At 44.4% G+C, this 27,465-nt stretch overlaps 1 protein-coding gene across 2 annotated transcripts in view; it reads left to right on the top strand.

Moving 5' to 3' along the window:
• The first annotated feature begins 18,945 nt into the window (after positions 1-18,945).
• The window catches only part of LOC100079093 (cytochrome b5 type B), a 41,197-nt gene continuing 32,677 nt past the window's right edge, over positions 18,946-27,465 (top strand). The window contains exon 1 of one of the 2 annotated variants that reach the window (XM_039913669.1): positions 18,946-19,246. In XM_039913669.1, coding sequence (XP_039769603.1) covers positions 19,043-19,246 — 204 coding nt within the window. In that variant the 5' untranslated portion in view covers positions 18,946-19,042. The remainder of the gene's footprint in view (positions 19,247-27,465) is intronic. The other variant, XM_029074568.2, reaches the window with a different exon arrangement.

The raw sequence follows: 27,465 nt of genomic DNA, 5'->3' as shown, positions 1-27,465 counted from the left end.
ATCTACACTTACATACACTCACAGATCCACTCCCAGCCCCTCACACATCAGAGAATCCCAATTTTAGGGAACATTAAGCAGGATGAGGCTGGATCCTGTGAGGGAAGGTTTTTAGGAAGTAACATTAAAAAGCTGTGATGACATCACGTGGCACGTAGAGCCCCACCAAAGCGAGTAACCTTGGGCCCCTGGGGGGGCCGGGGGTTAATCCAGTCTAGCTGCTGCTGAGGGGGGTTATCGAACAAAGGTGGCGGATGAGAGATTTAAATCCATTACAGTGGGGGTGAGGGGATGAGGTATGATGAGCTGTTAGATTCACAGTGAAGAAAATTATGTAAGTTAGTATGTGTTTAAATTACACGACTGGCTTTCTGTGAACCACTTGCTCAAAGGTCTCATTCTGTTTGGCATTTCTACACAGAAAGGTCAACAACCTCTGCCCTAAATGCACAGAGCTTTGGGTGGAAAACTTACCTTCCACAATCAGCATTGAGGTTAAATAGCTGCAATAGAGAGATTCAAGCGTTGTTTGTTTTTTCCTCCACGAAAAAAGTTACAAACCATAAATTGCAACCTTAAATTCAGCAACAAGTTCTTTGTGAGTTTTATGGGTTCTTTCGTTGTGGGTTTTCATGTTCCGTGTCTTACATTTGGTTGTAATTTCTGAATAATTTGTGGCATTTTTATATGTTCTAGTTAGCAGTATCTCATCCATCTCGCCACTGATCCCTTCCCCACATCTTTCCCCTAGCCTGGAACCCCCTCCTCCTCCAAACATGACGGACCACCACTCTCCCCACCTTCAAAGCATGATTAAGGTCACATCTCCTCCAAGAGGCCTTCCCCAGTTAAGCCCTTTTATTCCCCCCCAGCTCCTCTCCCTTCTGTGTCGTCCGTGAACTTGGATCTCTGAACTTTGGGGCATTTGATGTTTGCCCCGCCCTCAATCCCACAGCACTTATGTACACATCTATAAATTATAGATGATAAATTATGTATTTATATTAATGTTTGTTTCCCCTCTAGACTCATCGTGGGCAGGGAGCATGTCTGCTGATTGTATTGTACTCTCCAAAGCACTCTGCACATAGTAAGTGCTCAGTAAATACCACTGAGGCTGCTGCTGATCAGTAACAGAGGATTACCATGAGGTGTAGTTGTGAAATATAAGTGCTTTATTTTCAACTGGAGTGAAAATATCTAATTTTGAGCTCACTGTGGGCAAGGATCGTGTCTGCCAACTCTGTTATACTGAGAAGCAGCGTGGCCTAATGGAAAGAGCACGGACCTGAGAGTCAGAGGGCCTGGGTTCTAATCACAGCTCAGCCACTGTCTGCTTTGTGACCTTGGGCAAGTCACTTAACTTCTCTGTGCTTTAGTTTGTTCACCTGTAAAATGGGGATTAAGATTGTAAGCCCTATGTGGGACAGGAACTGTGTCCAGTCTAATTATCTTGTATCTACCTCAGTGTTTAGTACAATACCCAGCCCTTATTTAGTAGGTATTTAATAAATACCACAGTTATTATCAGTACTCTCCCTCGCACTTAGTACAGTTTTCTGCACACAGTAAGCGCTCAGTTCATACGATCGATTGCTTTATTGCTTTTTCATTCATCTTTTATTGTTTTGTAGCCAAAATGTATTGTAAAAACGTAAGGTTATCAAGCAGTACCATGAAACCTCAGAGAGAAAGTGTTAGCCTCTCACTTCATTTCTACACACATATTTTTGTCATCCTCCTATACCACCTGTCATTTTCGACTGCTACAGAAATAGACCAAACAATAAACCATGAAACAGTTTCATGAACCCTCCTCCCCAGAACAAAAGAAGAAGGAAGAGAAACCCCATGTGGGATAGGGACTGAGTCCAACCCAATGTGCTTGTATCCACCCCAGCGCTTAGTACAGTGCTCGGCACACAGTAAGCGCTTAACAAATACCAGAAGTATTATTATTAGAGAAGAAACTACTTATGAATTTGATTTCAGATGTTCTTCTTAAAAGAATTTGGTATTGTACTTAAAGCTACTATTCCTGTCAGAATGAAACAGGGAACTGCGCTTTGTCCGGATGTGACAGTCAAATAATTTAAGAAAGGAACTCAGGTTTCCTGAAATAATTCTCTCTCATCTTCCAGTGACAGTTATTTCACTTTTAGGAGGGAGTTGCCGGGGTTTCTTTTAAACAATAATGCAGAATATGCATCGAGACCGATCTTATTTCCTTCCAGCCTCTTGATGCCTCTTTTATCTTAACCAGGTGGGGCCGGTGCTTTTGTTAATTAATGAAGGGCAGAAGTGACATTGGGAAACTGACCTTTTCCCTCTGCTCCGTTGAAAGGATCATGAAATTTCTCATAATTTTTATGACCCCAAGGTCTTTTTGAAATCTCCTGCCAAACAATTTATTGAACTTCTAATTAATGAAAGGTCATATGATCCCATCAAAAAGTTTTTCCGTTGACCTAGACACTGGCTTCCAGACAAGCTCAGGAGTGGTATGTTGTCTATGAAGTTGTTTTAACTGGCTTCTGAGTTTTCCACTGAGCGTGGAATAACAAGAAATTTTTGTGCATGAATTAGGTTTTGTGAACTGGACCCACACCTAATAGAATCCGAGTTTGTGATAAAACCTGCATTTTCCATTTCCCACCTACCTGATCACTTTTTCTTACTGCTATCAGGGCCACAGTCCTGATAAATGGCAATTAGGAGACAGGCCTGGTGGGGATGGGCCAAAGGGTGGGGAACTATTTACTGAGTGAACTGGACAATCCTCCTGGCTTTGTACCCATTTTCTGTTGGCCCCATGGCTGGGCCTGGAGTTCCTCACCCAAACCTGTTCCTCTTTTAATAATAATAACAATAATCTTGGTATTTGTTAAGCGCTTACTATGTGCAGAGCACTGTTCTAAGCGCTGGGGTAGATACAGGGTAATCCGGTTGTCCCAAGTGAGGCTCACAGTCTTAATCCTCATTTTACAGATGAGGTCACTGAGGCTCAGAAAACTGAAGTGTCTTGCCCACAGTCACACAGCTGAGAAGTGGCAGAGCAGGGATTTGAACCCATGACCTCTGACTCCCAAGTCCAGGCTCTTTCCACTGAGCCACACTGCTTCCTCTTTGGAAGATGCCAACTAACCCTGTCCAAACCTCACCATATACAGCCATTTCAGCTCCCGGAAAGAATACCCTCCTGCTCCCTCATCTCCAAGAAGCCCCACTACCCTTTCCCACCTTCTTCTCTCCTTCTTCCTTTGGTCCATCCCTACCTTTTCTCCCCATGAGGGGTAAATGGCCCAGTGGACAGAGCATGGGCCTGGGAGTCAGAAGTGTTTGGGTTCTAATCCTGGCTCCACCACTTGTCTGCTCTGTGACCTTGGGCAAGTTACTTCACTTCTCTGTGCCTCAGTTCCTTCATCTGTAAAATGGGGATTCAAACTGTGAGCCCCCCACAGAACCCACATAAACTGTGTCCAACCTGATGATCTTGTATCTACCCCAGCGCTTAGGACGGTGCCTGGCACACAGTAAGCACTTCACTCATTCCATTAATAAAGGTAAAGTTTTCAAGGGATTCATCTGCTATTTCTTAACTTTTAAGAAAAACTTTGAGCTCACTATGGGCAAGGATCGTGTCTGCCAACTCTGTTATACTGAGAAGCAGCGTGGCCTAATGGAAAAAGCACAATTCCTTGTGGGGAAAAATGAAAAGATTGGGAATTTAGTGATTTCAGGACATAGATGCATTGTCTTCTTAATTAACTAAATATTACTGGCAGAGCAAATTTCTCAGTTACAAAGGATTATTTGAAGGAAATCAATGTGCTTTCTACAAGTGTCTGGAATACCATATATTGGGGGATTTTATTTTTTTTTAGCTCAAGATTAAATGAACTCTGCTGAGTTCCACCTGTACCATCTGTCAAGTACAAGTGCTCCCAAAGCCAAAGGGCTTATGCACTTTTTGATCAAGAAAAAAGAGGAGTCATTACCACTTGATATTATTTGAGAAGCAGCGTGGCACAAAAGGGCCTGGGAGTCAGAGGAACTGGGTTCTAATCTCAGCTCTGCCACTTGTCTGCTTTGTGACCTTGGGCAAGTCACTTCACTTCTCTGCTCCTCAGTTCCCTCAACTGCAAAATGGGGGTTCCATACCTGTTCTCCCTCCTACTTAGACTATGAGCCCCATTTAGGACCTGACTATCTTCTATCTACTGTGCTTGACACACATTAAGTGCTTAACACCATAATCATTATTTTTAGGCAGTCAACCAAACCCAGCCCTTCTTCAGGAACATTACTGAGAAACTAATTTTAGCCTTTTCTTATTCTTTTATTTAACTCAGTCATGATTTTTCCCATATTACCACGTTTGTCAATGTGGTGAAAATGTAGGACTTTCCTCTCATTTCTTTCGCCTCCAATCACACATATGCAATACTTTTAGCTACCTGGAAAAATGTGGGGTATTCAGTCAGTCAATCTTATTTATTGAGCAATTACTATATGTAGAGCACTGTACTAAACTCTTGGGAGAGTACAGAATAACTGATCACCTCATCCTCTCCTACTTCACCTCGCTATTCTCCAACTACAGCCCAGCCCGCACACTTCATTCCTCTAATGCCAATCTTCTCACTGTACCTCGATCTCGTCTATCTCACCGCTGACCTCTCGCCCACACCCTACCTCTGACCTGCAAGGCCCTTCCCCCCGTTCTATCAGGCAGATAATTGCTCTCCCCGACTTCACAACCGTATAGAAGAACCGTCTCCTCGAAGAAGCCTTCCCTAAGCCCTCTTCTCCTCTTCTCCCACTCCGTTCTGCACCCCTTTACTTTCTCCTTCATTCATCCTCCCTCCCATCCCCACAGCATATCTGTTATTTATTTATTCATTTATATTAATATATTTCTCCCTCACTAGACCATGAGCTGACCGGGGGCATGAATGCATCTGTTTGTTGTAATATTGTACTCTCTCAGGGGTTTAGTACAGGGCTTTGCACATGGTAAGTGCTCAATAAATAAGATTGAATGAATGAATGAATGAATGAACTGATATTCGTATACCCACTTTGGTTCTTAAAGCAACATTCATTTCCATAATTCTTTCTCATTGCATTGGCCTACCTCTGTGCCCAAGCACTCCAAGATAAAAACAGGAAATAGACTTAAGAGCAGGGCTAGCTTTGGCTTAGAGATGGTAGAGGTGGGCCTATGATTGGTATTTATATCTACTGCTCTTCAAAGTCTCCTGGTTCTATAAACAGCCTATCTGCAGATCCAAACTGCCGGCCAGATTGGTTGATGTGACGCTCACGGCCACTACCAATGGTTGTTAAACGCTTACTAGGTGACGGGCACTGTACTACGCACTGGGGCGGATACAAGCAAATTGGGTTGGATGCAGTCCCTTTCCCATGTGGGGCTCCTGGTCTCAATCCCCGTTTTACAGATGAGGCACAATGAGGAGAAGTGACCTGCCCAGGCCACACAGCAGGCAGGCGGGGAGTTGGGATTAGAACCTATGAATCTATGGTCCCCTATGGAGTTTACAGTCTCAATCCCTATGTTACAGATGAGGTAACTGAGGCACGGAGAGGTGAAGTGACTTTCCCAAGGTCAGACAACAGACAAGTGTCAGGATTAGAACCCATGATCTTCTGACTCCCAGAGCTGTGCTCGCTCCACTACGCCATGTGAAAAGATGTGGAAAGACAAGTCACAAGCAGGGGAAGGTCAAAGAGGAGGGTCGTAGGAAGAAGGTAATTGGCATGGTTACGTAAAGGAAGAATGAGGTACTGGAAAATGAAAACAAGTGGAGCTATAGGAGGGAAGTGGTAGGGAATTGGGTGTTACAGGAAAAGGGATGTCACGATAAATGGTTGAAGCCGGTTATCTGCTGCATAAGATTCCAAGGCCTGAACTACATTGCTCTCATTATCCAGATTTGGGTTCCAGTGAGATTTTAAGGAACGTTACTTGAACAGAGTCACCTGACTTTTGGCTCAAATGGGCACATTCTTCAGAAGGCACTAGTTTGGGGGTCAAATTTGAGCTAAAATCTTGGGTGCAAAGCAGAGATTAAACAAATAGGAGAGCATTTGGGGAAGTAGTGTGGCCTAGCGGATAGAGCACGGGCTTTGGGAGTCAGAAGGACCTGGCTTCTAATCCAGGCTCTGCTGCTTGTCTGCTGAGTGACCTTGGGCAAGTCCCTTAATTTCTCTGAGCCTCAGTTACTTCATCTGTAAAATGGGGATTAAGACTGTGAGCCTCTGTGATTTTTTTTGCCAATTTATTGATTCTTACAGGGTTTTTTGGTTCAGATTTTTTTTTCCTATTGCAGAAAGGCTAAACCAAGTCAAAATCAGGATTGCTGCAGAAAGGCTTAGGTTTGCAGTCATCGGTATTTTTAAAGTCACGGTTTTATAGGGAGTGAAGTGTGTTAGCTGTTGTGTATCAGGAGAAGACAGGGAACGTGCCTGCTAATTCTGTTGTAGTGTAATCTCCCAAATGCTTAGTACAGTGCTTGGCTCATTGTAAGTGCTCAGTAAATGCCAGTGATTGATTGATTCATTATCATCATTGGTATCTATTGAGCACTTACTGCAATGTATTGAGCGCTTGGGAGAATACAGTAAAACAGAGTTGGTAGACATATTCCCTGCCCACACAAGTTTACAGTCTTCTTTCAAGAACGATGGATGAGCCTTGGCCCTATAATAATAATTATGGTACTTGTTAAGCGCTCACTATGTGCCAAGCGCTGATCTAAGCACTGGGGAAGATACAAGTTAATCAGGTTGGATACAATCCCTGTCCCACAAAGGGCTCACGCTCTTAATCCCTATTTTACAGATGAGGTAACGGAGGCCCAGAGAAGTGAAGTGACTTTCCCAAGGTCACACAGCAGATGTGTGGCGGAGCCGGGATGAGAACCCGTGACTGTCTGACTCCCAGGCCCGTGCTCTATCCTCTAAGCCACGCTGCTTCTCCAGGACTGAGAAACTGCTCAGAGGAACTGATGATAGGACTCGTGCAGCTCAACTTGCCCCCTCTTGTCCCTGCCAGTCGTATTCCCTATGGGGCTGGGAAAGCAAAAAGATGAGCCGGCAGGAAGGGGGGGTGGCCCACTGCTAAGTGCATGATGTGGGGTCTTCCACTAGTTTCAGGCCTCCTGATTCCCACAGCAGTCCTCTTTCCACTGGGCCAAAAGCAGGGCTGCTTTGGGGAGGATAAACGAAAAGTAAAAAGCACAATTCCTACCCTTGAGGCACTTTCTGGAGAGTTGGGGAGACCAGGAAACATAAATTGTACACATACAAGGGGACTAAAAATCTTAGCGACAACGGTTGACAACACAAGTTCATTCAATAGTATTTATTGAGTGCTTACTGTGTGCAAAGCACTGTACTAAGCACTTGGGAGAGTACAATACAACAATAAGCAGACACATTCCCTGTTCACACTGAGCTTACAGACTAGAGGGGGAGACAGACATTAATATAGATGAATAAATAAATTATAGCTATCAAGTAAGCAATGGATCAACTAATAAATATATGGAACAGATAAACCAATATACTCAGAAGTGCTAATACTAATAATGGTATTTTTTAAGTACTTACGATGTAAGTTAAGCATTTACGACGTAAGTGCGTCAAGCAAGAACCGTGCTGGGCTGGGGAAGATAGACTTTTTCCCACCCTAAAGCCAACAGCTTCAACCAAGTCTTCAGGATGAGGAACTATTACCATGGCAAAAACAGGGAACTCACTGAACTCTACTATCAATTAGCCAAAGTCACTTCTTTGCCCTGGGCTCACAGCCTAACAGAGAACAGGAATTGAATCCCAATTTTACAGAGGAGGAAACCGACTGGTCCGAGATCACACAACGGGCAAGTGGTAGAGTCAGGATTAGAATCCAGGTTCCCTGAGCCCCAGGCTTTTTCCGCTAGGTCATGCTGCTTCTCAAAAAATAACAAAAAATTGCTAATGGGATGACATGTTGAGGGAGGTGTGGATTAGTCAGGGAAAACCTCTTGGAGGAGATGACTTTCTAGAAGGGTTCTGAAAGTAGGGAAGACATGGCTTGGTGGGGAGGGATGTCCTTGAAGAAGACAGGGAATACGCTGAAGGTCAGAGACAGGAGAGTTGAAAGTGGGGAGAGTTTAGAGGCTGGCTTGGAAGGAGTGAACCATTTGAGCCGTTGTGTATCATGAAAGACAGCAGAAAGGTGAGGGGACCAATAGTGAAAAGCCTGAGTCCACGGATGAAGAGTTTCTCTTTTGATGTGGAGAGAAATGGGTCTCTTAGGAGATTTTTGAGGAGGGAAGTGATCCATTCAGAATGGCATTTCAGGAAGAAGATCAGGGTAGCAAAGATAATTTACTATTTCTCTTCAATGGAGGACACTATCTAGAAAGAGGCCCTAGCCACTTATCTTCACCCTAAAGCCAAAGACTTCAACAGAATCTTCAGGAAGAGAAAATATTACCCTGGTGAAAATAGGGAACCCATTGAGTTCCTTTAAAAGTGGGACCTATCTCCAGCTACTCCAAACCCTTCCTGTAGGAGATTGTGGCAGGCAGAGATCTCATGATGCATTAAGTGGTAAATGCAGAGTTGGGGGAGGGATAGGCACTATTTTTAAGCTTCTAAGAGGATCTTAGAAACAATTGGGAGTAATTAAAAGTTCTTAGAAATGACCCCATGATGCTCTTTTTACCGAGAGAATGTAGGACGTGCACAATATATTAAAAGAGAGGAGCCATTCTATTGAAGTTAAAAATAATCCTCTGTCACATGGCTAATTTGTTGGAATTCAGCACTGAAGGGTTGTTGGCAGAAGCAGAGGTGAAAACAGCTGGGGAAGAGCAAGTAGAAAGCTTACCCAGGGCCTTGTATTTGCAGATGGAGGAGATTGAATTATACAGTTTATTTAGGATACCTTATCTTAAAATTCATAAAAGGGGCAGGGTCAAAGGGAATAGTGATGTGACTAAAAGTTGTGACTCATCCCATTTTAGGACAATAAGTGAACAGGTCAGGACTTTTCTCCCGGCACTGGGTTCTCTGATTCATGAGCCACCAAGGCCAAAAGATTAAGAATCTTTTCCTTGCAGTGATTTGGAAATTATCTATTTTAATCCATCTCAGATGGATCAAAGGAACCACTGAAGTCTTTCAATTCTAATCCTTACGGTATCTACTCAAACCAGCAGTGTCAGCTTCAGCCCCAAATAATAATGTCTTCAGAGCTGAGGTTGAGGTAGGAAAATAGATCAAAATGACAAGGCCATATTCAAGAAACACCAAAGAATTAGGGAACCCTGGAATCCCTTGTGCTTTGAAATGCTGCTTTAATTGTCTGAGCAGATTTATTTTTTCCCCTCCAGAAACAAAAGACTTTGGACCCAGAGCAGCAGACGACTACTTTTACAACGTGAAATTGTTGTAAAATAGCCTCACTCCTCTGATGGAGACATTTTCATTCAGCCTCAGGCCCAGAGAAACATTCACGTTGCATGTTTTTTCACAGTGCCCACCTGCCCTCTGGCCTGTTCCTTTGTGTTATGTAATTTCAAAAAGAACCACATAGACAAATATACATATGGGCATGTACGCAGGATGGGAATGGGTGAGCATTACATCACAAGGCTTTCTTAATATGGGATACTGTAACCCAATAATCAATCAGTTGTATTTACTGAGCTCTTACTTTGTGCAGAGAACTGTAGTAACAACTTGGGAGAGTACACTATAACAGAGTTGGTAGATATGTTCTCTGCCCACAAGGAACTAGCAGTTACTTTTCAAATCATAATGGGAATCTCTTACCTCATGTAAAGAGCACAGGCCTGGACATCAAGAGACCTGGGTTCTAATGCAGGCTCTTGCCACTGGCCTGTTGAGTGACCTTGGGCAAGTCACCTGATTTCTAGATAACTCAGTTTCCTCATCTGTACAATGGGAATTCCATACCTTTTCTTCCTTCACCTCAGACTCCAGGCCCCATGTGGGACAGGGACTGTGTTTGATCTGACTGTATTTTATCTTCCCCAGCACTTACCACAGTTCTTTTTTTTTTGTGTGTAATGGTAGTGATTTGTACATTCCAAGCGCTTAGTACAGTGCTCTGCACATAGTAAGCGCTCAATAAATACCATTGAATGAATGAATAGTTGTTAAGTGCTTACTCTGTGCCACACATTATACTAAGCACTGGCATAGATACAAGTTAATCAGGTGGGTTACAGACCATGTCCCACATGGGGCTCACAGTCTTAATCTCTGTTTTACAGATGAGGTAACTGGGAAGTTTAGCGACTTGCCCAAAGTCACACAGCAGATGTGGTGGAGCTGGAGTTAGAACCCAGATCCTCCTGACTCCCAATCTCGTGCTCTATCACTAGGCCATGCTGCTTCTCTTAATCCCGGCTCCACCACTTGTCTGCTCTGTGGCCTTGGGCAATTCACTTCACTTCTCTGTGCCTCAGTTCCCTCATCTGTAAAACGTGGATGAGGACTCTGAGCCCCATGCGGGACAGAGACAGTGTCCAATCTGATTTGCTTGTATCCTACCCAGCACTTAGTACAGTGCCTGGCACCTAGTAAGCACTTAACAAATGCCACAATTATTATTATTATTATTGTTCTCTCAGTGTTTGGCATGTAGGAAGCACATAACAAATACCACAAATATTATTATTACAAGACAATCCTACTACTCCCCGCTTAGGCCTTTTTTGGATTAGTGCATCCAGTTTTGGCATCTACAGTTTAAGAGGATGCAGAGAATTTGTTAGAAGGATCTAAGAGGAATTACAAAGACGATTAAAGAGTTGGAAAATGGGTCCTACAGTATAAAAGGTTATTGGAATTATTTAGTTTGGAGAAGAGACAACTGAAGGATGATTTAATAAAGACCGTAAAACACATAAAAGGATTTTATAGAATTTTAAAAGGATCATGGAGCCTATATAATTAGAAATAATTAATGCCAATTAAGTGCCCCTTAAGGAGACTGTGTGCCCCTTGGGGGCTAGGGACATCCATGTTCTTTTTCCCAGCTCTGAATTTGGTGCTTTGCACAAAGCAGGGGCTTAATAAATAATATATTACTCTTCCTCCTCCTCCTCTTAAATAGTCCTATTAGGGAAACTTTCCTTAAAACTTTGGAGTGGTTAGATACTCTCCCAGTTCTCCTCTGACACTAATGGGCCAGAACTATCCCTGGTAGTGACTTTATAAAACCACATAACTGGCAAGATTGGAGCTTAAAGAAGAAGTTGATTCAGGATGATGGACATTGTGGGTCTCTTGAAAATTGTCTCAGGGCTGTCATCATTTTTTAAAAAAGGGACCTGGTTTTCTTTCCCTCAAACTAATGTAAAGGTATTGCTGAAACCCCTCTCCAAACACATATACCCCCTGCAAATTCTAGATTTGAGAATCTATGAAGTATCTCTTGATATCCTCTCAATCAATCAATTAATCAATGAGTGGTATTCAATCATTTATTCAATCTTATTCATCAAGCACTTACTGTATGCAGAGCACTGTACTATGCATTTGGGAGAGTACAACACAACAATAAACAGTCACATTCCCTGCCCTCAATGAGTCTAGAGGTAGGGAGACAGACATCTATACAAATAAATAAAATTACAGATAAGGACATAAGTGCTGTGGGGCAGGGAGGGGGAAAGAACAAAGAGAGTAAGTCAGGGTGAAGCAGAAGCGAGCGGGAAATGAGCAAAAGTGGGATTTAGTCAGGGAAGGCCTCTTGGAGGAGATGTGCCCTTTAATAAGGCTTTGAAGGCAGGGAGAGTAATTGTCCGATTTGAGAGGAGAGGGCATTCCAGGCTAGAGGTGGGATGTGGGCTAGGGCGAGAGGGGCTAAATCGAGTCACAGTGAGAAGGTAGCACTGGAGGAGTGAAGCATGCAGGCTGGGTTGTAGGAGAGAAGGGAGGTGAGATAGGAAGGGGTAAGGGGGTGAAGGTGCTTTAAAGCCAATGGTGAGGAGTTTTTGTTTGATGTGGAGGTGGGTGGGCCACCACTCGAGTTTTTTGAGGAGCAGGATGACATGTACTGAACGTTTTTGTAGAAAAACAATCCAGGCAGCAGAGTGAAGTACGGACTGGAGTGGGGAGAGATGGGAGGCTGGGAGGTCAGCGAGGAGGTTGATGCAGTGATCTAGACAGGATAGGATGAGTGATTGTATTAATATGATAACAGTTAAATTGGAGAGGAAAGGGAGGATTTTAGTGACGCTGTGAAGGTGGGAACAGCAGTGACAGATTGAATCCGTGGGCTGAATGACAGAGAGGAGTCAAGGATAACGCCAAGGTTACGGACTTGTGAGACACAAAGGATGGTAGAGCGCTTGCTGTGGGCAGTACAAGCGCTTGGGAGAGTACAGTACAAGAGAGTTGGTAGCTTTCCTATGAATTAACACTAGACCGACATTTACCCTGTGTGTGTTTGCTTGTGTGCGCACGTGCAAAGGAAGGTTAGAAGGAATGTGATGGTATGGGAATTCTGGGTTAGTTTTCAGAGATTTAAAATGATGGTCAATCAATCAGTGGTATTTACTGAGCGCTCACCGTGTGCATACCGCCACACTAACTCTTAGGAAACTACAACAGAGTTGGTAGACATGAACCCTGCCCTCAAGGAACTTTCATAGTCACTTAGGTGTCTATGGCATTTCATGACTACCTTTGATATAATAATAATGATGTTGGTATTTGTTAAGCACTTACTATGTGCAGAGCACTGTTCGAAGCGCTGGGGTAGATACAGGGTAATCAGGTGGTCCCATGTGAGGCTCACAGTCTTCATCCCCATTTTACAGATGAGGTCACTGAGGCACAGAGAAGTTAAGTGGCTTGCCCACAGTCACACAGTTGACAAGTGGCAGAGCCGGGATTCGAACACAAGACCTCTGACTGCCAAGCCTGGGCTCTTTCCACTGAGCCACGCTGCTTCTCCAGCCACGGTGCTGCAACTTGAACTCTGAGTTTAGTTTTTAATGACCTCCATTCTGCAGTCCAGAGCTCTTTTGGGGGAGTTCAAGGGCTTCTTTTGTAGGAAGGGAGTCTTTTATAGTTCTGAAAAGATCCTTTCCCCATTCTCCTTCTCCTTCCCTTTCCTCCTCCCCCCCCACCCAGTTCAACCCTGGGCATATGCATCTATAGATATGCGGGAGTTCACAGGGGAGAGTACTTTGTCAAAACGAGAATTCTTTCATCCGACGTGTTTCCGAACACATGACGGGACACCAAGGGAAAGAATGAGGAGAAATGAAAGGCCAGTTGCTCAGGCCATTTTCAATGAATCACCTCCAAATGTCATCACCCATCCCCAGTCAGGAAAAGCTTTAGCTTTCTCAATGCCAAGGTAAACATATGGCAGGAAGAAACAAATTATAGTTTTGTTTGTGTTTTGTGTCTTGACTGCTTGATTTAAAGGCCTTGATCCAGTGATTATGGATAAAAGAAAACAGTCTGGAGCCTAAAATCTGCACTTTACAGTGGGGCTAATGTCCACTGTTCAAAGTAAGCACAAAGTTAATAGCAACTAAACCAAAAATTGTACACATTCTTCTAAATGCCTTTTGATCACCCTAAAGGAGAAAATTATCTAATTGTCTGCATAGTTCCCTGCAGTTAAAATGATCACATGAATGACCCCACCTAAGGTACTTGTTCCAAAGTGCAGCATTCAGACCTGCTGCTTCGATAAAAGAGGCCAGAATTAAGTCAGACACTAGTTTTGAGCACCAATGAAAAAGGTAATAATGAATAGCTAGCTGGAGCCCTAGTTTTCAATGTGGTGCAGGGTTTACCTTTTCCCTGTCTCTGCCTCCCATGTCTCTGATTTTGTGTCTTCAATTTCTCTGTCTTTTTATAAAACCCACTTGCCCTCCCGTTTGTTTCTTTATATTATGTAGTTTCAATGACGCTTTATTCCCGTGTATCTGTCTCTGTCTCTTTCTAACTTATTCTGCCTGTGCGTGTGTGTGTGTGTGTGTACCTCTCTTGCTCCTATCTCAGTTGGTAATGGTATTGCTTAGGTGCTTACTATGTGCTAGGCACTGTTCTTATAGGGAGGGATACAAAATAAAAGGTTTCAGACATGATCCCTGTCCCATAATATGATAATCCAGGAAAGGGAGAACAGAAACATAAAAAAGAGAAATAAATTACAGGCAACAAATTTCACACAATGGGAGCATTTAAAATTTTGTCTTGCTTTAAAGTAAAGCATTTAATTCTTTAACACATTTTCCTGTGTTAGACAGTAAACTCCTTGAAGCTAAGGATCGTTTCTTGTAAAGCTCTCGTACTTTCCCAAACACTTAGTTCAGAACCCTGCCCTCAGTAATGCTCAAGCCATACTACTGATGGATTAAAATCCCCAAAATCAATAGCTATATATATTTAGATAAACAGCGGCAGTCTTGATGTTTCTCCGCACTCCAGCCAGAGTCCTTGGTTCTATCATGAGTGCTAACTGTGTGTGGAGCACTGTGCTAAGCATCTGGGAGAATACAATACAACAATACAAGCAGACACGTTCTATTAGTCCTAAAGGCTATTGGTCACCCTCAGCTCCTGTACTCTGGCTATCTGGATAGAGTACGATGCAATCAGTGTGTTGCAAGAAATGGTTGTGCACATGCATACGGGGATGGTCAACGTGTGCATACTATAATGCAAATTTTCCTTGACACGGGATTCATCAATCTGTGCACTAAGCACTTAGACGAATACAGTACGATAGAATTGGTAGACTCACTCCCTGCCCACCAGGAGCTTACAGTCTAGAGGACATAACCCCCCACCATGTTATAGGAAAATTGATGTGTGTGTATATATACACACAAAAGATATGTATATATGTGTGTGTGTATATGTGTGTGTGTGTATACATATATATAGTATATACTTCATTTATAGTTTATATATATTTACCCACTTCGTATAGTTTATATATATGTATCAACATATACGTATATGTGTATATAATAATGTTGGTATTTGTTAAGCGCTTACTATGTGCCGAGCACTGTTCTAAGCGCTGGGGAAGATACAGGGTAATCAGGTTGTCCCACGTGAGGTTCACAGTTAATCCCCATTTTACAGATGAGGTAACTGAGGCACAGAGAAGTTAAGTGACTTGCCCACAGTCACACAGCTGACAAGTGGCAGAGCCGGGATTCGAACTCATGACCTCTGACTCCCAAACCCGTGCTCTTTCCACTGAGCCACGCTGCTTCTTGTCACGTGATGACATGCTTCTTGTATATATATGTATATATAGGCCACACTGCTTCTTGTCACGTGATGACATCAATCAATCATATTTATTAAGTCTTTACTGTAATTCAGAGCACCGTACTAAGCACTTGGAAGAGTACGACACACAGATTATGTAGACATGTTCACTACCCACAAGGAGCTCACAGTCAACCTCTAGACTGACATTAAAATAAATGACTGCTACGTACATACGTGTTTTACTGCGCGGAAGGAGGGGATGGTTAACCGCTTCCATATTTTTACCAAGAAAACTCTCTGGATCCACTACCAGAATGACTGCAGATGGAGGCGGGGTATTCTGGGAGAGATGTGTCCATGGCGTCGCTATGGGTCGGACACAACTCGACAGAATAAGACAACGACATAAGTGCTGTGAGGCTCAAGGTGGGGTGAATAAAGGGTACAAATTCAAATTCAAGAGCAACACAGAAGAAGGAAGGAGTAGGGAAAATGAGGGCTTAGTCAGGGAAGGCCTCTTGGAGGAGATGTGATGTTAATAATGGTTTGGAAGTGGGAAGCTATTGCTTGTCGGATGTGAAGGGAGAGTGACTCTAAGCCAGAGGCAGGATGTGGGGTCAGGAGTGAGTAAGAGCTCGATAAATACAATTGAATGAACGAATGAATGAGATAGCTTAGAAAGACGACATGTTCTAGGGTCTGTGGATTTGCACAAAGGATCATTTTGTATAGTCTTATGACACCATTATGTTAAGTAATCTATGCAAGAGCATCAAATAACTGTAGGGCTCCAGCTAGCTATTCATTATTACCCCTTTTATTGGTGCCAAAAATTGGTGTCATCATTATGTACTTAAGTAACCTGTGCGACTATATCAAATAACTGTAGGTCTGTTGCTTCCTGGTCATCAAAGAGGTGTGTCTGTACTCTTAGAGAAGCAGCGTGGCTTAGTGGAAAGAGCCCGGACCTGGGAGTAAGAGGTCATGGGTTCCAATCCCGGCTCCGCCGCTTGTCAGCTGTGTGACTCTGGGCGAGTCACTTAGCTTCTCTATGCCTCAGTGACCTCATCTGCAAAATGGGGATTAAGACTGTGAGCCCCACATGGGACAACCTGATGACCTTGTAATCTCCCCCAGCAGTTAGAACAGGGCTTGGCACATAGTAAGCGCTTAACAAATACCATCATTATTATTTTTATCATTACCCGAAAGACCTTTCCAGGGGAGAAGGGTATATGTCCACCTTCTAACAGTTACTGGATTGAAACAGAGCCCAGAACTTTCCTACCTTGGACCCCAACTCTAGGGCTAGTCTTGGCCTTCTTGGAGTTCTTTCGGTTGGGTTTAAACCAGGGCTTGATTAAGACCAAACTGACCCTGGGAGTGAGTTGGCTTTTTGCTGGGCTAAAAGCCATTAACCCTCCTTCATTCTACTTCATCTGAACAACTTTAAGGTCTGAGGCTGTGACCGCTGGACCTGGGTAAGAATAAGATGCCATAGGGCACAATACCTAAGCAAAGGGTACGAAAGGATTTAAGGGCCAACTTATTGTGTTTCTGGAACAGGAAAAGGGATCAAGACACCGTGAGAACACAGAAGGTGTACTTGATGTCAGCATGAATGGGACAGGCAGAATCTTTTCTCTGCTCTAAGAGAGTTCAAACAATGGCTTTGTATTTCTTAACTGTTTGCTTTGACATTTTCCTGGTCCCGATTCCATTTCTTACACAAAGCCAGTAAAATGAGCCTACTTTGGATATGCCAATGTAAATAAATACTCCCCTAGATGCAGATCCAACTGTTATCTGGATTTTATAAGATAGCAGTACAAGTTGGCAGGCAGGGAGGGGCTGCATTAATAAACAGTAATAAGAATACTATTTATTACTCTTAAATAAATATTTAATATTTATGTCTCCCCCTTTCATTCAATTGTATTTATTAAGCACTTACTGTGTGCAGAGCACTGTACTAAACGCTTGGGAGAGTATACAGTGCAACAATATAAGCAGACACATTCTAGGCTGTAAGCTTGCTGTGGGCAGGGAACATGTTGTACTCTCCCAAGAGCTTAGTAGAGTGCTCTGCACATAGTAAATGCTCAATAAATAGCATTGATTAATACCAGTGAATTATCTGACAGATTATTTTCTTGTAACACCAGAGAAGCACGACAAAGAAGGATTCTAACAAAGATTCCCATTTGGGGTTTCCTTCAAAACCAATCTGCGGCAGGTGAAACAAGATAAATTGTGCTCTCACTTTCTAGGATGCTTTGGCTCTTCCTCACCTCTGCATCTGACAAGTAGAAAGGCCCTGAATCAGTAGACCAAATAATCAGTAGTATTTATTCAGCCCTTACTGTGTGCAAAACACTATATTAACCACTTGGGAAAGTATGATAGCGTTAATATACGTGATCCCTGGTCTCGGGAAGTTATAACCGGCTGGGGAGACAGATGCTAAAATACAGATACGGTACAGTCACAGAGTCTATATTTGTAGGGAAGCAGCTTGGCTCAGTGGAAAGAGCCCGGGCTTGGGAATCAGAAGTCATGGGTTCGAAATCCCCGCTCTGGCACTTGTCAGCTGTGTGACTTTGGGCAAGTCACTTAACTTCCCTATGCCTCAGTTACCTCATCTGTAAAAGGGGGATTAAAACTGTGAGCCCCACGTGGGACAACCTGATCGCCTTGTATCCCCCAGCACTTAGAACAGTACTTTGCACATAGTAAGCACTTAACAAATACCACCATTATTATATATTATTTTGTCTATATTCGTATATATTATTCATGACTATTTTATTAATGATGTGTGGATACCTATGATTCTATTTCTCTTGATGGTATTGATGCCTGACTACTTGTTTTGTGGTCTGTCTCCCCCGTTTAGACTGGGAGCCCGTGGTTGGGCAGGGATGGTCTCTATATGTTGCTGAATTTTAGGTTCCAAGTGCTTAGTGCAGTGCTCTGTGCACAGGAAGTGCTCAATAAAAATGAATGAATGAGTGAATGAATGAATGAATGAGTGAACGAGTGAGTGAATGATTGAATGAATGAACGAGTGAGTGAATGAATGAATGAGTGAACGAGTGAGTGACTGAGTGAACGAGTGAGTGACTGAGTGAATGAGTGAGTGAATGAATGAACGAGTGAGTGAATGAATGAATGAACGAGTGAGTGAATGAATGAGTGAACGAGTGAGTGAATGAGTGAGTGGATGATTGAGTGAATGAATGAATGAACGAGTGAGTGAACGAGTGAGTGAATGAATGAGTGAACGAGTGAGTGAATGAATGAGTGAACGAATGAATGAACGAGTGAATGAATGAATGAGTGAACGAATGAATGAACGAGTGAGTGAATGAATGAATGACTGAACGAGTGAGTGAATTATTGAGTGAACGAGTGAGTGAATGAATGAATGAGTGAACGCGTGAATGAATGAGCGAACGAATGAATGAATGAATGAATGAATAAATGAATGAAGGCCGGCCTCGAGGTGCCGAGGGCCTCAGACCCGTCGGCCCTGGAGGCCGAGCGCCTTCTCATTGGCTAAGAGCCAACGGCCTCCCGCCCCCCGGCGAGCCGTGATTGGCTGCCGCCGTGTCGCTCAAGGCGGGAGGCGGGCCGAAGCCCCCGCGACGGAAGCCGACGAGGCCCGAGCGCCGCCGGTCCCGCCGAAGCCAGTGGGCCGGCCCGAAGTCCGCGCCGCGGCCGGAAGGAGGCGCTTCGGTTTGCGATGGCGACGGCGGGGGAGCCGGGCGGCCGAGGGAAGGCGCCGGCGCCGGGGCCGGGGCCGGGGCCGGGGCCGGGGCGGCCCGCCGAGGCCGAAACCCCGGTCGCTTACTACCGGCTGGAGGAGGTGGCGAGGCGGAACTCGCCGCTGGAGTCGTGGCTGGTCATCCACGGCAAAGTCTACGACGTCACCCGCTTCCTCAGCGAGGTGGGTGGGGGAGGGGGGTGGGGGCGGCTGTGGAGGCCGCGGAGCATGCCGGGAGCCGGGCCTCTGAGGGGAGGTCGAGGCCTCGGGCCGCCGGGGCCCGGAATGGGGCATCGCTCGCCCAGAAACGGACCCTTTTCCCGGCCTCGCCTTCCCTCCCCAAAAGCGCAGGTGGCGGCCGGGAATCGGCCGGAGGCCCCGGCCGTCGGGACCCGCCCTCGCCCGCCTCAGGCCGCCCGGCCCCGGGACGTGCCTCCTCAGTCACCCGTTCCCTCGGCCCGTCCTACTTAGCCCTGCTAAGCCCGTCCTACTTAGTCGTCAATACCATCAAGAGAAAGAGAATCATAAGCTACTTAGCCCGTCCTGACTGGGCGCGGAGCGCTGGACTAAGCGCTTGGAATGGACAGTTGGGCAGCAGAGGCCATCCCTGCCCACTCGTTCCATCGTATTTATTGAGCCCTGACTGGGTGCGGAGCGCTGGGGTAAGCGCTTGGAATGGACAGTTGGGCAGCAGAGGCCATCCCTGCTCATTCATTCAGTCGTTTTTATTGAGCTCTTACTCTGTGCAGAGCGCTGGGCTAAGCGCTTGGAATGGACAGTTGGGCAACAGACACCATCCTTGCCCATTCATTCCATCATATCCATTGAGCTCTTACCATGTGCAGAGCGCTGGACTAAGCACTTGGAACGGACAATTCGGCAACAGATGGAAACCATCCCTGCCCATTCATTCCATCGTATTTATTGAGCTCTTACTATGTGCAGAGGGCTGGGCTAAGAGCTTGGAATGGACAGTTGGGCAGCAGAGACCATCCCTGCCCATTCATTCCATCGTATTTATTGAGATCTTACTGCGTGCAGAGCACTGGGCTAAACCCTGGGAATGGACAATTGGGTAACAGATAGAGACCAGCCCTGCCCATTCATTCAGTCGTTTTTACTGAGCGCTTACCATGCAGAGCGCTGGACTAAGCACTTGGAATGGACAATTGGGCAACAGATGGAGACCATCCCTGCCCATTCATTCCATCGTATTTATTGAGCTCTTAGTATGTGCAGAGTGCTGGGCTAAGCGCTTGGAATAGACAGTTCGGCAACAGATGGAGACCATCCCTGCCCATTCATTCGATCACATTTATTGAGCGCTTCGTATGTGCAGAGCACTGGGCTAAGCGCTTGGAGTGTACAATTCGGCAACAGATGCAGACCATCCCTGCCCATTCATTCAGTTGTATTTGTTGAGCGCTTCTTATGTGCAGAGCACTGGACTAAGTGCTTAGAATGGACAATTCGGCAACAGATGGAGACCATCCCTGCCCATTTATTCAATCGTATTTATTGAGCGCTTCCTATGTGCAGAGTGCTGTGCTAAGCGCTTGGAGTGTACATTTCAGCAACAGATGGAGAAAATCCCTGTCCATTCATTGTCGTATTTATTGAGCACTTAGTGTGCAGAGCACTGGGCTAAGCACTTGGAAAGGACAATTGGGCAGCAGATAGAGACCATCCCTGCCCCCTCCTTTGACTCAGCAGCTTCTGCTCCCTCAATCATTGTCAGTCATTCGATCGTATTTATTGAGCGCTGACTGTGTGCTAAGCCCTGGACTAAGCGCTTGAAAGGTACAATTCGTCAGCAGATAGAGACCATCCCTGCCCATTCATTCAATCGTATTTATTGAGCACTTCCTATGTGCAGAGCACTGGGCTCTTGGAGTGTACAATTTGGCAACAGATGGAGACCATCCCTGCCCATTCATTGTCGTATTTCTTGAGCGCTTACTATGTGCAGAGCACTGGACTAAGTACTTGGAATGGACAATCTGGCAACAAACTATTCCTGCCCATTCATTCAATCGTATTTATTGAGCGCTTACTATGTGCAGAGCGTTGGACCAGGCGCTTGGAATGTTTAATTCAGCAACAGATGGAGACCTTCCCTGCCCATTCATTCAGTCGTATTTATTGAGCGCTTACTATGTGCAGAACACTGGGCTAGGCTGTCGGAATGTATAATTTGGCAATGGATAGAAACAATCCCAGCCCAACAACGGGCTTACAGTCTCCCCTAGTATTTTGGGAGAAATTTGACCTCTTCATCGTCCTTCATTGCGCCCCTAGCCCCTCTGTATTCGATTCTATTTCTGTATTGGAAGTGTCTGGAGTAAACAGAAAATTTTGTTTTGCCCCATACATTTTGGAATAATAATAGTAATTAATGATGGTATCTAAGTGCTCAGCGCTTAGAATAGTGCTTTGCACATAGTAAAGACTCAACAAATACCATCATTATTATTATTACTATGCACCAAGCACTATTCTAAGCCCATAGTCCCTCTGTATTCGATCCTCTTTCTGTATAATAATGTAATAATAATGTTGGTATTTGTTAAGCGCTTACTATGTGCCGAGCACTGTTCTAAGCGCTGGGGTAGACATAGGGGAATCAGGTTGTCCCACGTGGGGCTCCCAGTCTTAATCCCCATTTTACAGATGAGGGAATTGAGGCACAGAGAAGTTAAGTGACTTGCCCACAGTCACACAGCCGACAAGTGGCAGAGCTGGGATTCGAACTCTTGAGCCCTGACTCCAAAGCCCGTGCTCATTCCACTGAGCCACGCTGTATTGGAAGTGTCGGGTATAAATAGGGAATTTTGTTTTTCCCAATAAATTTTGGAATAACAATAGTAATAATGATGGTATTTGTTAAGCGCTTACTAAGTGCCAAGCATTGTTCTGAGCACTGGGGCAGATACAAGGTAATCAGGTTGTCCCACATGGGGCTCACAGTCTTAATCCCCAGTTTACGGATGAAGTAGCTGAGGCACAGAGAAGTCAAGCGACTTGCCCAGGGTCACACAGCAGACAAGTGGCGGAGCCGGAATTAGAACCCGTGACCTAATCCTCCTAGACCACTCAGCTGCCTTTGTTACTGTGGATCACCCCCCGGCTCAGTGGAAAGACCATGGGCTTGGGAGTCAGAGGTCATGGGTTCGGATCCTAGCTCAGCCACTTGTCAGCTGTGTGACTGTGGGCAAGACACTTAACTTCTCTGAGCCTCAGTTCCCTCATCTGGAAGAATGGGATTAAGACTGTGAGCCCCATGTGGGACAACTTGATTACCCTGTATCTCCCCCAGCGCTTAGAACAGTGCTCTGCACATAGTAAGCGCTTAACAAATACCAACATGATTATTATTATTTTTTGGGGTACACTATCTAACCTTGTTTTCATTGATACCGTCTCCTCTTCTGGGTCTCCTACCCCTGGCCGCTCATGCTCGGACTCTTTCACTGGTTCCTCCTCTGCATCTTGCCCCCCATCTATGGAAATCCCTCAAGGCCCAGTTGGGGTTCCCTTCTGTTCTCCATCTACGTCCACAGCCTTGGAGGGTGCATTTACTCCCAGCACTTCTATTACTACCTCTACGCGGATGATTCCCAAATCTACTTCTCCTGCTCCTACTGTCCCCCCTCAACTGTTTCACATTTCTTCCTGCCTCTATGTGGATGATTCCCAAATCTACTTCTCCTGCTTCTGCTGTTCCCCCTCAACTGTTTTACGTTTCTTCCTGCCTTCAGGACTCCTACCTCTATGTGGATGATGCCTAAATCTACTTCTCCTGCTCTCCCTACTCAACTGTTTCACGTTTCTTCCTGCCTTCAGGACATCTCTGCTTGGGTGTCCTGCCAATACCCCAAACGCGAGAGATTTAAAAGAACACTCTTCCATCTCCCCATCCGAACTCTCTCCCTGATATTCCCATCGCTGTAGATAATACCACCTCCTCCTCTCTCTCAAAAGTGCGTAACCTTGGAGAAGCGTGTCTTAGTGGAAAGAGCAAAGGCTTAGGAAAGGGGGACATGGATTCTCAGCCTGACTCCCACCACTTGCCTGCCGCGTGACCTCAGCCAACCACCTAATTTCTTGATACCTCAGTCACCCCCCTCCTCCTTTTCTTAAAAGTGGGGATAAAATAACTGTTCTTCCTCCCCTTTAGACTGTGAGCCCCCTTATGGGACAGACTTCTGATCTGATTGTATTGTAACTACTTCAGTTTTGAGTGCGGTGCTTCTCATGTAGTAAGCACTTAAGAAGTACGACAATTGTTATCATTACCATTATCGTTTTACTGTTATTCTTATCCTTGACTCGTCTTCCTCCTTTAACCACATATTCACTCAGTCACCAAATCCTGTCAGTTCTCCCAGAGAAGCAGCATGGCCCAGTGGCAAGAATATGGGCTTGTCAGAGGACGTGGGTTCTAATCTGTGTCTGCTGTGTGACGTTGAGCAAGGCACTTCACCTCTCTGGGCCTCGGTAACCTCATCTGTAAAATGGGGATGAAGACTGGGAGCCTTACGTAGGACAACCTGATTACCTTGTATCTACCCCAGTGCTTAGAACAGTGCATGCCACATGTAAGTGCTTAATAAATACCATCATCATTACTATTATTTCCAATGCATCTGTAGAACCTGTCCCTTCCATATTGCCACCACATTGATCCAAGTGCTTATCTGATCCAGTCTCATGGTCTTGGGATGCACCAGTACCTAACAGCTTTACTGTCAGGATAATGTATCCATCCCTCCTGCAGCAGCCTTTTAGCTAAGAAAAAAGCAAAAGTCGTCTCCAATTGCCTTAATTACATTTACCAATAATACCTCCAGCTCACTTCCTCCTATCAGTAGGTAAAGAGGACACTAGCGTCCTATAGCAGCAGATAATCCTAAACGTACCCAGATGTATGTGTCTTTAAACAGCATATTTAGCAATAAAGGGCTTTTTGTGCATTTATTGTAAATAACTGTAACAATGAAAATGATCTCCCATTGCAGAACCAGCTTCCAAACAGCATGAAACAATGAACAAGTTCATTGATTTTTAGGGTTTTTTATTCAATTTCCCTTTGGTCTAGCCTGATTTCTTTGAAGTCCTAGGCAGATAAAATATGCTTATTTCCATTACAGTTGTCAGGGATGAAGACTTTATTAAACTAAGGATCTTTTGGTTCTCCTCTTCTGCATTTTCCCCACTAGGGGAGAAGGATCTTTTTCCAGCTTAACCTTAAACCACAGGGAAAGGGATGGAAAGGCTGGGAGAAAACTTTTACAATGGAATTGTTTGTGTTTTAGCGGATTTGAATATGATGCTTCTAATTTGAAATACCATCTCATAAAACATAAGTGTTGATATAAATGGATTCTGGTGTTAGACTAATTTGTGGGCTGGAATCATTTCTACCTATTCCATCATATTTTACCCTCCCAAGCGCACTCAGTACAGTGTTCTACAAGCAGCAGCATGGCTTAGGAGTCAGAGGATGTGGGTTCTAATCCCGGCCCCGCCACATGTCTGCTGTGTGACCTTGGGCAAGTCATTTAACTCCTCTGGGCCTCAGTTCCTTCATCTGTTAAATGGGGATTAAGACCGTGAGCCCTGTGTGGGACAGGGACAGTGTCCAACCCGATTAGCTTGTATAGAACTTAGAACAGTGCTTGGCATATAGTAAGTGCTTTCCAAATACCATAATTATTATCCTTTTTTATTGTTATTAATCATGACTCAATAGATGTAGTCGATCGATGGATTAGAGCCCTGTACTGACAGGTCCTCACCTTCTGTTCCCCAAAGTAATGAAGCCATCAGCTGTGCCCAGAGGAGTGGTAGTATATATTTAGCGCTTACTGTGTACCGAGCACTGTACTAAGCATTGGGAGAGAATACACAGGTGGAATTAGACACAGTTCCTGCCCCTGGGGGTTGGAGGCTCACAGAGTAAGAATATAAGTGGGGAGAAGGGACTGAAGCGTAATTAGGTTAGAAGAGTGTTTGCTTTCCCTCCTTATCTCTGCATTCAATCATATTTATTGAGCGCTTACGGTGTGCAGAGCGCTATACCAAGCTCTTGGGAGAGTCTGATACAACAATCAACAGACACATTCCCTGGCCACAATGAGCTTACAGCCTAGAGGTGGGGAGACAGGCATTAATATGAATATTAAAAAATTACAGATATATACGTAAGAGCTGTGGGGCCGGAAGGGGCGAAGAACAAAGGGAGTAAGTCGGTGACGCAGAAAGGAGTGGGAGAAGAGGAAAAGGGGGCTTAGTCAGGGAAGGCCTTTTGGAGGAGAAGTGCCTTAAATAAAGCTTTGAAGGCAGGGAGAGGCCATGTCTGGAGCAGATTGGCCTATGTAGGGCTCCAGATCAGTCGATAAACTATCCTGTTTTGTTTTTTATCCATTGACTACTCAGAGGAAAGGCTTGTAGCCTTTGAACTCCATTTCCTACTGAAAAATCCAAATGCAGTGTTAAGTGTGGATGGTTATCTAGATAACTCACTGCCAAAAATTTGGGCAAGTTTGATAGTCTAGCTGCAGCCTTAAATGTTAACATACATTGTTTTCAGTCAATCAGTGGTATTTATTGAGTGCTTACTGTGTGCAGAGCACTGTGCTAAGTATTTGGCAGAGTACAGTACAACAGAATTAGCAGATACGTTCCCTGCCCGTAATGAGCTTACCGTATAGATTTTTAAGGGACAGTGTAGTCCTTTAGAATTGTGAAACTGTGACGTGTTCTTGGAGATGCTTATTCTCTAAATTAGTTCAGTATTTCTACTCAACAAAAATATAAAAAGTTCTATTGTTTAAATGTTTTTAAGCGCCTGCTATGAATTAGATGCTATCCAGAACCGTAAAAAAAACCCATCACCACTGTTGTTTTATGTGAGATGCATGAAATATTGATCAAATTTCAAATATTCACTGCTCCCAAGGGTAAGATATTGCTAGGTCACCCTCTCTGCAGAGAGGAATTGCGATTAAAATGGTCCTCGTAACTCAGTAACACCAAAGCTAATGTATTTACGAATTTACTTAAGCATTACAAATTAACATAATTTTCTGAATTTAATAGTTAAAGAAGTAAAAACTCTATTCATTTCCAGGAGGCTATTATCAGCCGATTACGGTCTAGAAGCGAATTTCACAAATACCCTCATCCTAACACAGTTAAAATGAACGAGTTGGGCATTCGGGATGGTAGATTTGTGTCCTGGTGAGATAGTTGTTAAACTTTTATGTACAGAGTCGAACATACTGTTCTTTTTGTTTTGCTGATATGGCTTTTCTGAATTTGTGACTTAAATTGAAACTTCATAATCTCTTTTATTGTGGTAGGTACCTTGGGGCAGAACATAATTAAGAAGGTTTGAAGCCCCGATCTAGCTTGCTTTAAGTACAGGCTCTGTTAATCCTTTGCGACCATAATTTTCAGTGGAATTAAAACTGGAGACTTATTTTATTCCGTTCACTATCACGCTGAACACGTAGGACTTTTTGGTTTAAAATAGGAGTTGGCAATTATTTTGACCCGTGGGCCAGTTTGGTTTGCAAGAGCCTGTGTGCCAGCAGAGTAGGGGTGGGGAGGAGTGGTTTAGCCCACAGCTCTGCCTACCTGGTTTAGAGTCAGCCGTGAACCCTATCACAGTGCCCTGCACAGAGTAAGCACCCAATAAATACCATTGAGTGCGATGATGGTGGACTGCCTACACACCACTGTTTTGGGAATTGCAGAATGCACCTGTGGTTGGTAAACCACACTGCAGGTAGAAGTGTTTTCCTTGGACCTGAGAAGCAGTGTGGTCTAGTGGATAGCGCATGGGGCCAGGGAGTTAGAAGGACCTGGGTTCGAACTCTGGCTCCGCTCCTTGTCTGCTGTGTGACACTATTTGGGCCTCAGCTACCTCATTTGTAAAATGGGGATGAAGACTGTGAGCCCCATGTGGGATGGGGACTGTGTCCAACCTGATTAGCTTCAATCTACCCCAGAGTTTAGCACATAGTAAATCCCTAACAGTTACCTTTTAAAAAAAGAAAAAAAAATCTGGGCCAGATTAGATCCCTGGATTGATTACGCCCTGCCCTTGTCAGGAAAGATGAAGGGTAACAAGTGGATATACTTGAAACCGAGAAAATCATAAAGGGATGAGTCAGGGCAAATACAGAATTGTTCCCTAAATTCTCCATCACTAGAACTAGGAGTACACTTTGGCTCTTGAAGGTGGTAGGTTCATGACAAATTCAATAATATATTAACAGTGTGGGCACTAAACTCTTGAGAGATCCAGTTCTACTGGAAGTTGAAGAGGCAGAAAATAAAAGTAGACTCCAGAAGCATTTGGATAAACTCATGTAGAAGAGCCCCATTGTCAATTA

Source organism: Ornithorhynchus anatinus, chromosome 11, assembly GCF_004115215.2.
Source record: "Ornithorhynchus anatinus isolate Pmale09 chromosome 11, mOrnAna1.pri.v4, whole genome shotgun sequence".
Classification (NCBI taxonomy): Eukaryota; Metazoa; Chordata; class Mammalia; order Monotremata; family Ornithorhynchidae; genus Ornithorhynchus; species Ornithorhynchus anatinus.
The sequence above is the reverse complement of the archived record's forward strand: the minus strand, read 5'-3'. Positions and strand labels throughout refer to the sequence as shown.